The sequence below is a fragment of the Sander lucioperca genome, chromosome 3 (genome assembly GCF_008315115.2).
Source record: "Sander lucioperca isolate FBNREF2018 chromosome 3, SLUC_FBN_1.2, whole genome shotgun sequence".
NCBI lineage: Eukaryota > Metazoa > Chordata > Actinopteri > Perciformes > Percidae > Sander > Sander lucioperca.
This window is the reverse complement of record NC_050175.1, coordinates 6,738,670-6,751,557: the sequence shown is the minus strand read 5'-3', so window position 1 is coordinate 6,751,557 and position 12,888 is coordinate 6,738,670. Positions and strand designations below refer to the sequence as shown.

Sequence of the window (12,888 nt, the reverse complement as noted above, 5' to 3'; positions counted from 1 at the left end):
CTTGATTGTATACACGAAAAATATATTTAGAGATATTTCTTTTTAACTGATTACATTGTGCAAATATCTTCACCTGACTGCACTCTGTTTTTCTAAATCAAGCATTTACAAGAATTAAACAAAATACATTAATAAATAATATTCAGCATAACAGAAGAAACATTCTGTATATTAAGTTGTATTATGCATTGACTTAAACTAGTTGATACCTTCTACATCTGCAGTCACTCACAGTGCAAACAAACTCTGAATTACATCTGAAACAAAAAGAAAAGTCATTTGTAACACATCTTCTGTCAAAAGGTATTCAGTAGTAATTTGTTATTTGTTTCCGTTACCATATTATCAATAATTCCCTCAAATTAATAGCATTAATTATAGCAGTAAGACCATAATTTACAGGTTGTTGACATGTCAAATTGGGTAATTTGAGATGTCCTCAAATGCATTCCCTCAGATTAATGTTTTATCACGTTCACCTGGGCGCGACATGCTCCTCTCCAGCTGCTTGAGGGATTCTCCCGTCAATGTGCGGATCTCGTCCTTTAGCCGGCGGTGGCCGTCCAGAGTCAGGTGCCAGAAGCACGACTTCCTCTTGCCATCTCTGAACACCTGGTTGCAGGTTTTGCGGAAGCTGTTGTTGAAGCACAGGTTGTGGCGGATGGTGTTCTTCCAGCCGTCTGGCGCCGTCTGAAAGAAGGGGAAGTGCTCCCTGGGAACGGACAGGGAGGAGGAATATTAGGGCCTTCAAAAACAAGGCTGCCGTGCAATATGTCAAGCTTTACCATTACAAATTACACACAGTCCCTTTATGGATCAGTCTGACATTTTGGAAGATATTTTTTTATTCCAGCAACTTCAAAAATGTCTATATGTATGTAAAATGTATTATACCTGATTAGTTGAATTAATACAAATGTTTCAAAACCAGTTTTTGATTCAACTCTGTAATGTTGTCATGCAGATTTGAGCATGTTCTGAATGTTTGGCATTATCATTATGTAACATTTGTTACATTTTTCTCTTTTTTGTAATGTAATTGAATTAAATATAGTCAATAATAAAATTGTCAAATGGCCAAATATACGCATGTACTGTAATCGTTTTTAAATCTACCCCTAATAGTTTAAAGGTTCTTTGTGGAACTAAAAATGGTTCCCCTATGGCATCACTCCAAAGAACCATTTTTGGTTCCAGTTAGCACTTTCTTTTTCTGTGTGTAAGTGCTTCCAATTAGTCTGACCTGGTGAAGTTGTAAATCTGCTGGACTTTGAGGCTCCCAGTGTGGCTGCTCTTGAGCGCCAAGGCAATGAGGATGCAGTAATTCACAGGTGGGCGAGGCCAGCATCCTGGCTTTAGGATCTTATTGTCCTGGAAGCAGGAACAATCTGATTAAAAGCCCATTCATTCCACTTATGGCACTTATGCATGATTTTCATTTCCAGAGCACCCAGAAGAAACCCATGCAAACTCCACACTTTGCTTCAAACTTAAAGGAAAAGTCATTCATTCCTCAGATATTTAAAGCCCATTATTGTATTGATACCATTGATTAAACAAGCAAAAATCAAAGTTAGAGTTTGGACAAAAAAATTGTTGTTAGGCATCAGGTTTTTTAAAGGGTTTCTACATCCCACTGGAGGAACCTGAGCTAGGCCCGAGCTCAGTGTTCTCACCTTGGCCTTTGTGTTCCTTCCCTTGCGTCTGTTCTTGGCTGGTCGACAGGAGACGTCTTCATTCTTGATCTAATAGTCAAAGATGGTGGAATTACATTCATATTTCAAACTAGTTTGAACCAGTGCAGGGAATGCTGTGTTAGTGTATGTGGGGGTTTATTAAAAGCAGGTTTCATGTGTGAACCTTAAATTTCTTAGTTTTTTTTGTATGTAGATCAAATGTAGCCAAACCTTTTAACCTGATACAAGACCCCGTTTTTACCTGGTATTATTATCCGATCTGTATTTGGAGCTTTTACAAGTCTGCATAAGTAAAAAAAAAAAAAAAAAAAAAAAACATGTAAATGCATGCATGCATTTACATGTTTCTTACATGCAAAGGTCACCTACCTACACCTCTCCCTGCTGCCCTGCAAAAAGCTACTGATGAGCCCTTAAAAAGTAAAGGCTACACAGCATCATCGCTCTCCTAGACCTGGGACACGCTATGTGTGTTAACAAGTCCACAAGCTCTGCCTATAATTTGCATATTAAGACCTGATCATAATGTGGCCGGAATTGAGACAAGAACTTATTAATACCAGGTATAAATACAAAAGCACATGGTTGTATGTCATTTTACAGATCTCCTGCTAATTCCAGGGGTAAACGGCGTGTTAATTTAGCTTTGCAAACCTACAAATGTCATACAATATGCAGCTCAAGGGTCCCTGAGGAGTTACCTTGAAAACAAAAAATTCTTCATGCACTAAAGTTATCGTTTATCAAACTGCTGAACTCCAATAATTACCTTTAGCTAACTATTTCAACCATTTAGTCATTACTTTTAACTAAATTTCAACCGTTTATTACTTTAAGCTACCGGTTTAAACTTTTGTGTTATGTTCAGGTGTTACAGCGGATATATTCTTTTAATTAAATCATTTATTCATTCATCAATGCATTCATAAAAAAGTTGATCTGCTCCACAACCTTTGCAAGTACCCCGTGGCAACAACAGAAGTACCCCGTGGGGTAGAATTACCCTTGGTTGGGAATCACTGGTCTAAAACTCCACGGGCATTGTATAACAGAACATGTGATTGTTGATGCCTGCAGTGCATACTGTACCATGTACTCAGTGGAGTGCAGCAATTCCTCCTGGAGAGGAGCACCATGGGGGTCAAACATGTGGAGCTCTGTGGTGAGTTGACACTGGGTCTCTGCAGGGTTCAGTAGAGGCGTTTGGATTTCCTCAGCCGGTTCACAGAGAGTCTGCAGATCTGCTGTATGTTCTCCGTACTGGATCGGGCAGGCAATACTGGGATTCACCAACAGCCACAGGTTTGGCTTCACAAAGGTGTCTGAAGGATAGACAAATCAATGGCATTTCTTTTTGTACGGTAACAAAATAAAGATATTAGCTAACCTAAGCTAGCCATCTCCTGGCTGTAGTTTCAAATTCTACAGACAGACATTGATGTTCTCAGCTAACGCTCAACAAGAAGCCGTATTTCCCAAAATGTCAAACTATTTTTCGAAGCCTCAAGGATACACACAATGCATTGTGGTGAGAAACACCAAACCTAAACAAAGGATCATTTTAATATGATAGAATGACAGATTTGAAAAGGTTAAAAGGAAAAATATGGGAGTACTATAAAAGAAAACAAAAGAAAGAAAAAGAAGTAGAACGCTGTAAATGATAATGCAGCAGCAGCTCACCTGATGTTTTATCGTACCAAATAAATTCATCTTTTCTTCTCGAGGCTCTTGCAGAAGGCCTCTGGACCACGTACTGATCATTCAGTTTGTCATCTGTCATCAGTGATACATTAACACATCAACACACAAACATTACCCACTGACAGGCTGCACTTTAAATCAGTTGATCTGACCCCAAGACTCAGTTTACCACCACAAAGAGACACAAAATGTCTACAAAGACACAAAGCAAAAACAAAGAGACACAGCCACAGATGAACGAGGACCACTACAGACAAAAAAATAACTACAAGAAGACCAAAACAATTACGAAGTGACACAAGAGACTCAAGATACCTACAAAAGAGACTCGAAACGACTTCAAAAAGACACAAAACCACAGACAAACGGAGACCCACTCGTAGAAAAGCAGCTCCATAGCACAACTAGAGGTCTAAAACTCCACAGGGAACCTTTAGGACTAGTTGCAGAACATAAACTCTAAATGTGTGTTAACTGTAGGAGAGGTGGCGGGGCCTTTGCATACATGTCTGTGCCTGTATATATGTCTATGCTTTTGCATATCTTTGCCCAGGGGCCCATTCTCTCATAATCCCCCCCCGTATCACATCACTTTCCTTCTCTGTGGGCTTTTGTGCTGTTTGGATTTAATGGGAATGAAGGACAATCATCCTAGCTAAGCCAAATACGACCGTCACCGTCATATGCATAATTTACAGGGTGGGTGAAGGGGTTACAACAGCCCCAATTATCAAAACTGACTACTGCACCCACCAAGAACCTATTATAATTTCCTTTACATAAATAAAGACATTTGCACCACAACTTGATGCAGAAAAGGCACAAAATGTTGCAGAAAAATTCACCAGAATGAGGAAAAGTGACAAACAAAATTTTGCCACACACACACACACACACACACACACACACACACACACACACACACACACACACACACACACACACACACACACACACACACAGTGTTGAACCCAAAGATACGCCCTTGGTCACCGTGGTAAAACTGGTCAGTGGTTGTTGCCAGTCTTAGCTCCTTGTCCATGTCCCAGTCCGTCAGGCCCACAGAGCAGTGCAGGTCGAAGAATCGAGCTTTGGTTTTAAGCTGTAAGGTCATGGTTTGGAAGTGGTTCTGGAGTTAATTCCCTCTCAGTTCGGTTCAGTTCAGAAGCTCTCTGCTGAGAGTTTCACGTTCACTGACAGCCCTGCAGGCTGCGGATCTAACAGCTGGAGCTAAACATCCTGATTGGACTCAATTACACCTAAACAGTTCAGCCTGTGCTGAATCACTCTTATAGGGGAGATATTTGGGCCTGCAACATTTGAATTTAATCAATCTAAATGTGTTATTCGTAGATTAAATGTTATAATAATTCTGAATTTGTATTAAGGTTACTAAAACTAAATTGAGTTTGATCAGTTCACCCCATACCACCTGTTGTGATTGAGCTGTCTACATGACTAAACAAACTATCTGCTGAAGAAGACTTTGAAATGAAAAGCTCAGGAAAAAGGTCGTAAGTGGACCCTGATTTGTCAAAATGAAGAAAAAAAACCCTGATTTACTAAAAATCAACTTTAAATTGTTGAGGCTTAGAAACTTCTTTAAATTGAGAGGGAACATTGTGAGACACTTCTGACAGCGGCTTTTCAGCTTTTGCATTTTAGAAACTGCTACTGAGGAGCTCTGCTAGACACTGAAACATCTGGATTGTCCCACAAGCACCTGCTTCTGTTTTCCTGTGTGACCAGAACAATGGAATTTTTAAATTCAAATTTAAGGTTTATGGGTTAGGGGGACTAGCCCTGCTAGTGGTGTGGGTCACGGGGAAGCAATGTTGGTCAGTCCTCCACTTTGGTCCAGACTGAAATATTTCAACAGTTATTGGATGGATTGCCATGAAATGTTGGTACACACATTCCCCTTTAGAATAAATTTAACTAATTGTAAAGCAAGTCTGTCTGTTTGTGTCCTTCGCATATCTTGAGAACCACTCATTCGATCTTCGTCACACTTTGCTGGTGTGTTGCTGGGGGGCCCGAGGAAGTGCAGTGTCGAAGTTGGTGCAAACGGGGGTGGGGCTTCAGGGCTCTGCAGACTGATTTGGGCAGCAACTTATAACACCAATAATGTTACGGCCTGCAAAATACCTCTAATTATATCCATGCTCTACTTTATAACCCTGGTAGTTATGTCAAAAAGTAACTAATACGCTTTTTTGGAATGGGGCCCTGGCAAACACTGGCTTGATTTACTTTTTACCCTTTTTCTAACTGGGAGAAGACTTACTCAAAACTTTTCTAAAGTAAAGCCATTACAGTAACTACTACTAGAAAAACAATTAATACCACATAAGTCCTGCATTCAAATTTTAACAACCACAGGCCAAGCTATCAACGTATTCCAAACAGGCATGTTTTGAACGGGCACATCCTTTGACTTTCATAAAGCGCCGGGTCAAAATTTCAATTTGTCCAATACTTTAAGACCAAATTGCCTTGTGTTTAGTGTAATTGTAAAATTTGAGCATACTAACATGCTAAACTAAGATGTACATTTTAAACATTAGTTATGTTTAGTTTGTTTTGAACATGTTAAAAAAAAAAGAAAATTGTCATGTTCCTGAAACCCTATCAGACAGCTGGGCCCTATTTCAGAAAGCAGATTTAGTGAAAACTCTGCGTTTGTTAACCCTGAGATGAGGGTAACTCTGGGTTTTCTGTTTCAGAAAGAGAGGGAACTTAACCTCAGAGTCAGTTACTATGGTAACTGATCCTGTGAACCTAACCTGGTCGGGAGCAGCTTTTCTTCAATAAACCTCGAGTTTCTCTCAGTCTCCTCCCTCTGACACAGCGCTCTTTCATTTCCTCATTCATTCATTCATTCATTCAGTCTGTATCAGGCACATTTTAGCGCAGTTTGTTATCGGCATGAATAAAAAAAAATGATGTTGGTTTATTAACCATGTTAGGCAGACTATAAAACGTTTTATTTCTCAAAATATGGTATTTCCTTTTGTCGACGATCCCGTTGATGGAGAAGCTGCGGGTGTTATATGTCGGGAGATGATATTGAAACCCCGACATTTTAATTTTTAGATAACTTCCTATTTGAGCGGTATCGTTTTTCTTCCCAGTCGATCAGTTATGTAGCCTACATAACCTTCCCAGGTGAAAAAGAAATGTATTAAAAATATACTTTAATAAAGTGTACTAAGTATATTTTCTACATTTTGTACTTTTTTCGTCAAATCCAAGTATAGTTAAGTGTATTCAATTATGTATTAACTTCAACTTAACATATATTTGACTACACTTCAAGTGTAAATAGTATGCTAAAATGGAACAACTTTTTTCAAACTTCAAGTGCACTAAAATACACTAATGAAAATCTAGATTCATAAGCAATTAAGCACACTTACAGTACATTGCATTATATCGCCATTCTAATGGAAATACGTTTAAAAAGGCATTGCAACTCAACTTATAGTTGTGTTTAAGTACATTTTGTATATATTGTTATCATACTTGTTACTATAAACTATGTTAATTTAGTATGCCTCTGTAATATTTCAAGTGATCTACAAATGCACTTCCTAACTATATTTAGTGCTTTTAAAGTGTCCCACTATGACAATAATGTATTTGAAGTGAAGTTCAATAACAACCTAAACATCATAGACACATACTTTCAGTGCAATGTTATTATAGTGTTAGCAAGAAATGAATTGTGTTTGAAGTATACTTCATCTGTACTTTTATCCCCATTTTGTTATACTTAAGCATAAATGTTGCAATTATACTACAAGTATATTATATTACAATTAATTTCAAGTGCATTACAACAACAGATTACAAATTGCATTTCAGAAAAGGATCTTTATTACTCACACAAAAAGTAACACACAAAATATCCAACTCATTTGAATTAAATGTAATCAAAGCCTGTCTGTCATGGAATCTTGCGCAAAAATCAGTGCAAATACCATAGGACACATGTATATATACCCCAAGCCATATACAACACAAAAGTCCAACATTACAAACTGGGGCAAACAAATCTGGAGCAGTAGTAAAGCCATTTTGAACCCCGTTTTTATGCTTCCAGCTCACTTTACCTGCTGAGTAAAGTTGAAAGTGTTTTTCATGCACATGGGGTAGTCCAGGTGCAGGGCGTAGATCAACCCGAAACGGCTGTGTGTGTGAAACGAAAGGACACAAAAGGCCTGAGGCAGGTTGGCCAGTTCATCCATTACCACAGACCCTTCCAAGATGATCCCTACACTGAATGGGTTGAGCTGGGTATTTTCTCAACCCAGGCAGAGAATTCCCACTGGAGTTTAACTGTACGAGTCCTTGTCAGTTACATCCTAATGTGAGAGAAACGTAGTGACAAGGAGAAAACATAAACATGCCAGTTAGACAATGGTATTTTGTACACCAAAAAGAGCCTGTGACTGTTTATAATGAAAAGCGTTGTACAATATAAATTGCACTGATAGTATACTAAAGGATGATACCAGTTTAGATATATTTTTTTTTTTTAAATCAAATGCCATATTTGGATCTGTACAGTATATTGCAACACTTTGTCCCAAATATGGATGCGCCTGGCTTTTAAAGGGAATGGGAGATGATCTCTGATTGGTTTATTGCATGTTACGCCCAAAACACACCTCTGATTAATGAAGACACTAAGTACAACCCTTTTGAACCATGCGCCTGGCACACAGACCCTTTTTTCCGCCGTCAAACTAGCAAAAGTGGATTTGGACACGCCCTAAACGCACCTGCACCATCACTTCACGCTGTGCACTTTTACGTGCAAACAACCTACTGTGTGAATACCCTAGTTCCATTTTTTGTGTGTACCGTAAATCACTTATTTCATCATCATCCGTTGACCACAGGTTCAATCAGCATTGTTTTTCCTCTTCCAGTGATAGATGGACTTAACGGGCCATTTATTTAAATAAAAATCCTCCAGATTACAGCTTTAAACAAATATCATACTTCTACTTTATAGTCACCAAAATGTCATACAATGGATTCATATTTATTCAGACACAGATACATTGAAATTTCATTGAATTTGTTTATTTGATTTGTTTATTTGTCTTTGGATAGTGGGAGAAAACCTGAGCACCAGGGAAAACCCATATATGAATATTATTGCACTTTTATGTAAATGATTGAATGTTAATTTGATTTCTAATTACGTTTATTTTTTAAAATTTTGAGGGCAATTTAGAGTGTCCAATCAGCCGAAAGTGATTTGGTTTGTGGGAGAAAAAAACCTGAGCAGCCAGGAGAAAACCCAAAAAGATTTAAAAAATAATGTTTTTGTAATGTAATTTAGAGTTTCCAATGAGCCTAAAGTGCAAATCTTTGGATGAAGGGGGATGGAGGTGAAGGGGAGGTGGAGGGAGGAAGGATGGATAGGAGGGGTGAGGTAGATGAAGGTGTGGAAGGAGGGAGGGTGGAGAGGTGAAGGAGGGAGGAAGAGGATCGAGGTAATGGTACAGCTTTATATTATAGACATCACGTCTATAATATAAAGTTAATCTTCCTCTGCCCTTTTTTATTCAGCTTCGTTACACTTCTTTCTGTTCATCCAGCTGAAAAAACCCTTCTCTACCTTCTCCTCCTTTTCTTTATCCATCTTTGCTTCTTTCTTTTTCTTCTCAGCTTTCTCTATCTTCCCTGTCTTTTTCATCTCCTTCTGGGACATTTTGCTTTTCATTTTCTCCAACTCTGCCTGTCTGTCACCGGCCTTCTTGTTAAACAAGAAACCTCTTCTCTTCTCATTCATTTTCAGACAGAGGTCCTCCAGTTCCTTCTTGTCTTCCTCCATCTGTTTTCCTTTCTTCTGCCAGTCTTTGTTCTCGGCCTGCTCCGTCTTGAGATTCTCTTGCAGAGAGTTGTGCATCGTCTGCAAAGCATTAAATCTGGTCTCCCAGCTCTTTTCTTTCTCGTCCAAGTCCTTTGTGAACCTGTCCTTCAGAGCGGCACATTTTGCTGGCCAGGTTATCTCGCTCTGCTGGAGTTCACCTGCTTTGCTGTTCGGCTGGTTTGTTTTCTCCGCGAGCGTCTGAGAGAGACTCTCCAGGATTTCAGTGTCCCTCTGGTGGATTTGTTCCTCCATCTGGCTCACCTTCCTCTGGGACTCAATGAGCAGGACTTCCGTCTCGACCTTCTGGATGTTTGGGTCTGAAACTTTAGGTTTCTCTGCCTCGTACCTTGCGACCATCTCATCATACTTGTCCTGCTGAAGCTGGAGACTTTGCTTTAGATGGCAGATTTCTACTCTGTAATTTATCGCCCGGTTATTTAGAAGCTCCTCCAGACGGCCAACTTGCACCTTCTTCTTAGGCACCATGTGACAGAACTTCTCCCTTTCAACCAGGGATTGGCTCTTAAACTCCTCCAGGCTGTGTACCTTCATTTTCAGTTCGTCAATGTACTCGTGAGCAGAATTGAGCTGATCCTGCAGCTGGCGGTAAGTTGGGGGAGGGGTTGGACGGCCATGTGGACCGCCAAAAGATCTTCCCCCATTTCTTGGGTTGTTTCTTCTATCCATGGCACTGTCTGGAGCAGACTGTAGTTGTGCGTAGAAGACTGTTTAGTTGTTTGGAAAAGACTGTTGCTGTCTGTATCAGACTTTGTTTGTCGATTTTGTTCGTTTGTTTGAAGATCGTCTCTGACGTAGATCGGACTTCACTGTAAAACAAGACACTGTGTGTAGTGATTACCAGCTGAAATGACTTGGTTTGGGTTATAACCCCAATATCAGAGTTCTATAATCTTGCATTGGTTGCCTTTGATCCTTTGATCCTGTGTTGTCACATAGAACACGAACATTCTGAAAGTTGGTTTTTGTTTGTGTTTAAATTTTCTGTTCTAAAGTGGGCAGGGCTACTCCAGGCACACCTGGTTCCAGAATTTCATTCATAATATTTTCTCACAGTGTGTGTGGTGTCCGAAATCTCCTACTCTGCACTATACTGTATACACTCAACAACACTATCGCTCAACATACTTTTGGGTAAATTTACAGTAGCGTGCATCTTTTTCGGACGCACTAAGTGGGTCATTTTTACTGTCACTTCCTGAGAACCGTCTTGCCGGTTGGAGACGCGTAACCTTGGCAACCCCTGCTGACTTCCACTGTACCGGCATCACCAGATAATGCTTAAATTACTGGAAAAGGCAGATAACTAGACCTACAGTCGAAGGTGACAAAATGTAGAAATGTGAATCAAAGCCTTTTTGACGTTGCAGAGCTGCCTTGGTTGCTGTCCGTTTGTTACGAATGTTGTCGTTACGACTGCTTTGCATTGTGGGATGCTTATGCGGACGTAGTGTCCAGTGTTTGCATAGTATAATATTTCATCAGAATTAGTATGCAATTCACGTACTTTTGGATTTACACACTGTTTATAGCCTACTAAGGCTACATTTACATCGCTACGTTTTGGTTTTTAAGGTTACATTTTACCGGTAATTTCCACTGGATGCGTAACGGCTGCGGATCTGCTCCTGAACGTCGGCAGAGTCATTAGGTTTCCATTAAAGTCAATGTGTGTATTTCCACTGACTGCAGAACGGCTGCATTCCGACTGTGTCCCAGCTCCGGCGGTCCCAGCCCTCCGGAGCAGATACGCAGAGCTTCTATTGTTGCCGGACGCCGGAGAGCTCCGCAGCAATTCAACACACGGCAGATAGTGCAGGACAGGAAGTCGAGCACAGAAAGAAAATAAAAATCTGGTTAATTTTCAAAATAAAATACACCGTGCTCACGGCGGATCATATTTACCTGCTACTACACCTTGAAAACACAGCTCAGAGTTGAATTTGCGAGATCTCGTGGGTCCTCGTGACTACAGCTGTCAGTCATGGCTGCAGCCGTGCCGCAACAAATCCGGACCTGGTGGGTATTGACGGACAGCAGAGCACGCAGCCGTTCCGCAGCGGAGCCGGTCCGCAGACGTTCTGCATCCTGTGGAAATCCGGAGTTAGAGTTTTGAGCCAAAAGCGATATCCGTGCACCATGTGTTTTTATCTCCAGGAGAAGAACTAATCTCCATTTAAACTAACACGCCCAAACCTCATATCTCATCAACAATCTTGTATACTGGGCATAAACAGGAGGCAGCGTGGAGACTCTGCCCCCTACTGGTAGTTGCCATGGTAACGTTAGTAGCTTTAAGTCTCAGAGACATCGTGACCGATAAGACCCAATCAGGAGGAGAAACGTTGGCGTCAGTGTCGGCGTTGCCAAAGGTCTCCGTTTGCGGCCGTTGTGACTGAAACACAACCCCGCAGATTCAGAACCAAAACGGGTCGGAAGAGTTTCCAAATGTCTCCGGTTTAGGGACTCGGAAACACCAGAGCAGGGGGAATGAGAGGGGGAAACGCCAGAGCAGGGGGAATGAGAGGGGGAAACACCAGAGCAGGGGGAATGAGAGGGGGAAACACCAGAGCAGGGTAATGAGAGGGGGAAACGCCAGAGCAGGGGGAATGAGAGGGGGAAACACCAGAGCAGGGGGAATTGTAGCAGAAGATATTTCTTTTTAAACCAAAACGTAGCAATGTCAATGTAGCCTAAATAGCATGTTAGTACTGTATGTAATTTCAGGCGCAACCTAAGCCACAACAGTGTGGTTCCGAAGGTAAAATCCAATTTATTTTCTCCATAAGGATTTAGATTATCAGCCATAATGTCTAAACCATCCGAGGTAGACTGATCCCGAGCTACGAGGTTGTAAAACAAAATGTTCTGCTCCTGTAGAAGCCACAAGTCCATATGAAATCAATCTTGTAAAATATATTAACATTAAACATTAGAAAGTAAAAGAAAACATTAAAAAACAACAGGAAACTAAACTAAACCCAGGATCATTACAACACTAGTACTGTTGCCCCAAATCTGAGTACTTGTTCCTCCTCTGTTTGTTGAAACCATTGTCCCAAGTCGGATTCACTGGACAGACTCGTCATAAATCACTCGTTTCAGCCTGATGAACGCCACCTGTTCATGAGTGTCTGATCACTCGTGAGATTTGATCATTAGCATAATCAACGCCCCTGAAGTTACCACACGAGGCTGCCTGTTCTGCTCCATTTCAGGGAAAGTTTCACTCACAAAAATGTCACCAAAAGATTTTTGCCCCGCAGAACTTCAAGGCCTTGAGGAGGACCAATTTCAGGTATCTTTTTCGGGGTGCAAATGTTCCACCAAAACAAATTCCTTCCCGAGAATATTTAGCAGAGCCACCGTCGCTGCGTCCGGAGATTATAGCGCAGCTCCTTATCTCACTTCACAACAACAACAAACTCTGAGCTAATGTAACCCACTCCCTCTGTGCGTCTGCCGCCTGGAGGTACCCCTCGGTACTGCTGCGATACTCTGCGTTGTGTTGTGTTAGATGTTAGGGGTGAAGACACTTCTAGAGACAATATCATCATCATGAGACATTTCTAAAAACTG

At 40.8% G+C, this 12,888-nt stretch overlaps 1 protein-coding gene across 3 annotated transcripts; it reads right to left on the bottom strand.

The window, feature by feature from the left end:
- Positions 1 to 136: 136 nt before the first annotated feature.
- On the bottom strand, positions 137 to 4,665 carry foxr1 (forkhead box R1). 3 transcript variants are annotated; one of them, XM_031323785.2, is made up of 7 exons: positions 4,395 to 4,664; positions 3,381 to 3,473; positions 2,787 to 3,019; positions 1,677 to 1,745; positions 1,244 to 1,371; positions 480 to 712; positions 137 to 257 (listed from the first exon to the last, which is right to left on the bottom strand). In XM_031323785.2, exons 1-7 carry the CDS (start codon positions 4,513 to 4,515, stop codon positions 229 to 231), a joined length of 906 nt encoding a protein of 301 aa, XP_031179645.1. In that variant the 5' UTR covers positions 4,516 to 4,664; the 3' UTR covers positions 137 to 228. The 3 variants fall into 3 exon arrangements, with proteins under 3 accessions (XP_031179645.1, XP_031179647.1, XP_035855096.1); XM_031323787.2 differs by having other exon boundaries at positions 1,677 to 1,739; positions 4,395 to 4,663; XM_035999203.1 differs by lacking the exon at positions 1,677 to 1,745 and having other exon boundaries at positions 4,395 to 4,665.
- Positions 4,666 to 12,888: the final 8,223 nt, after the last annotated feature.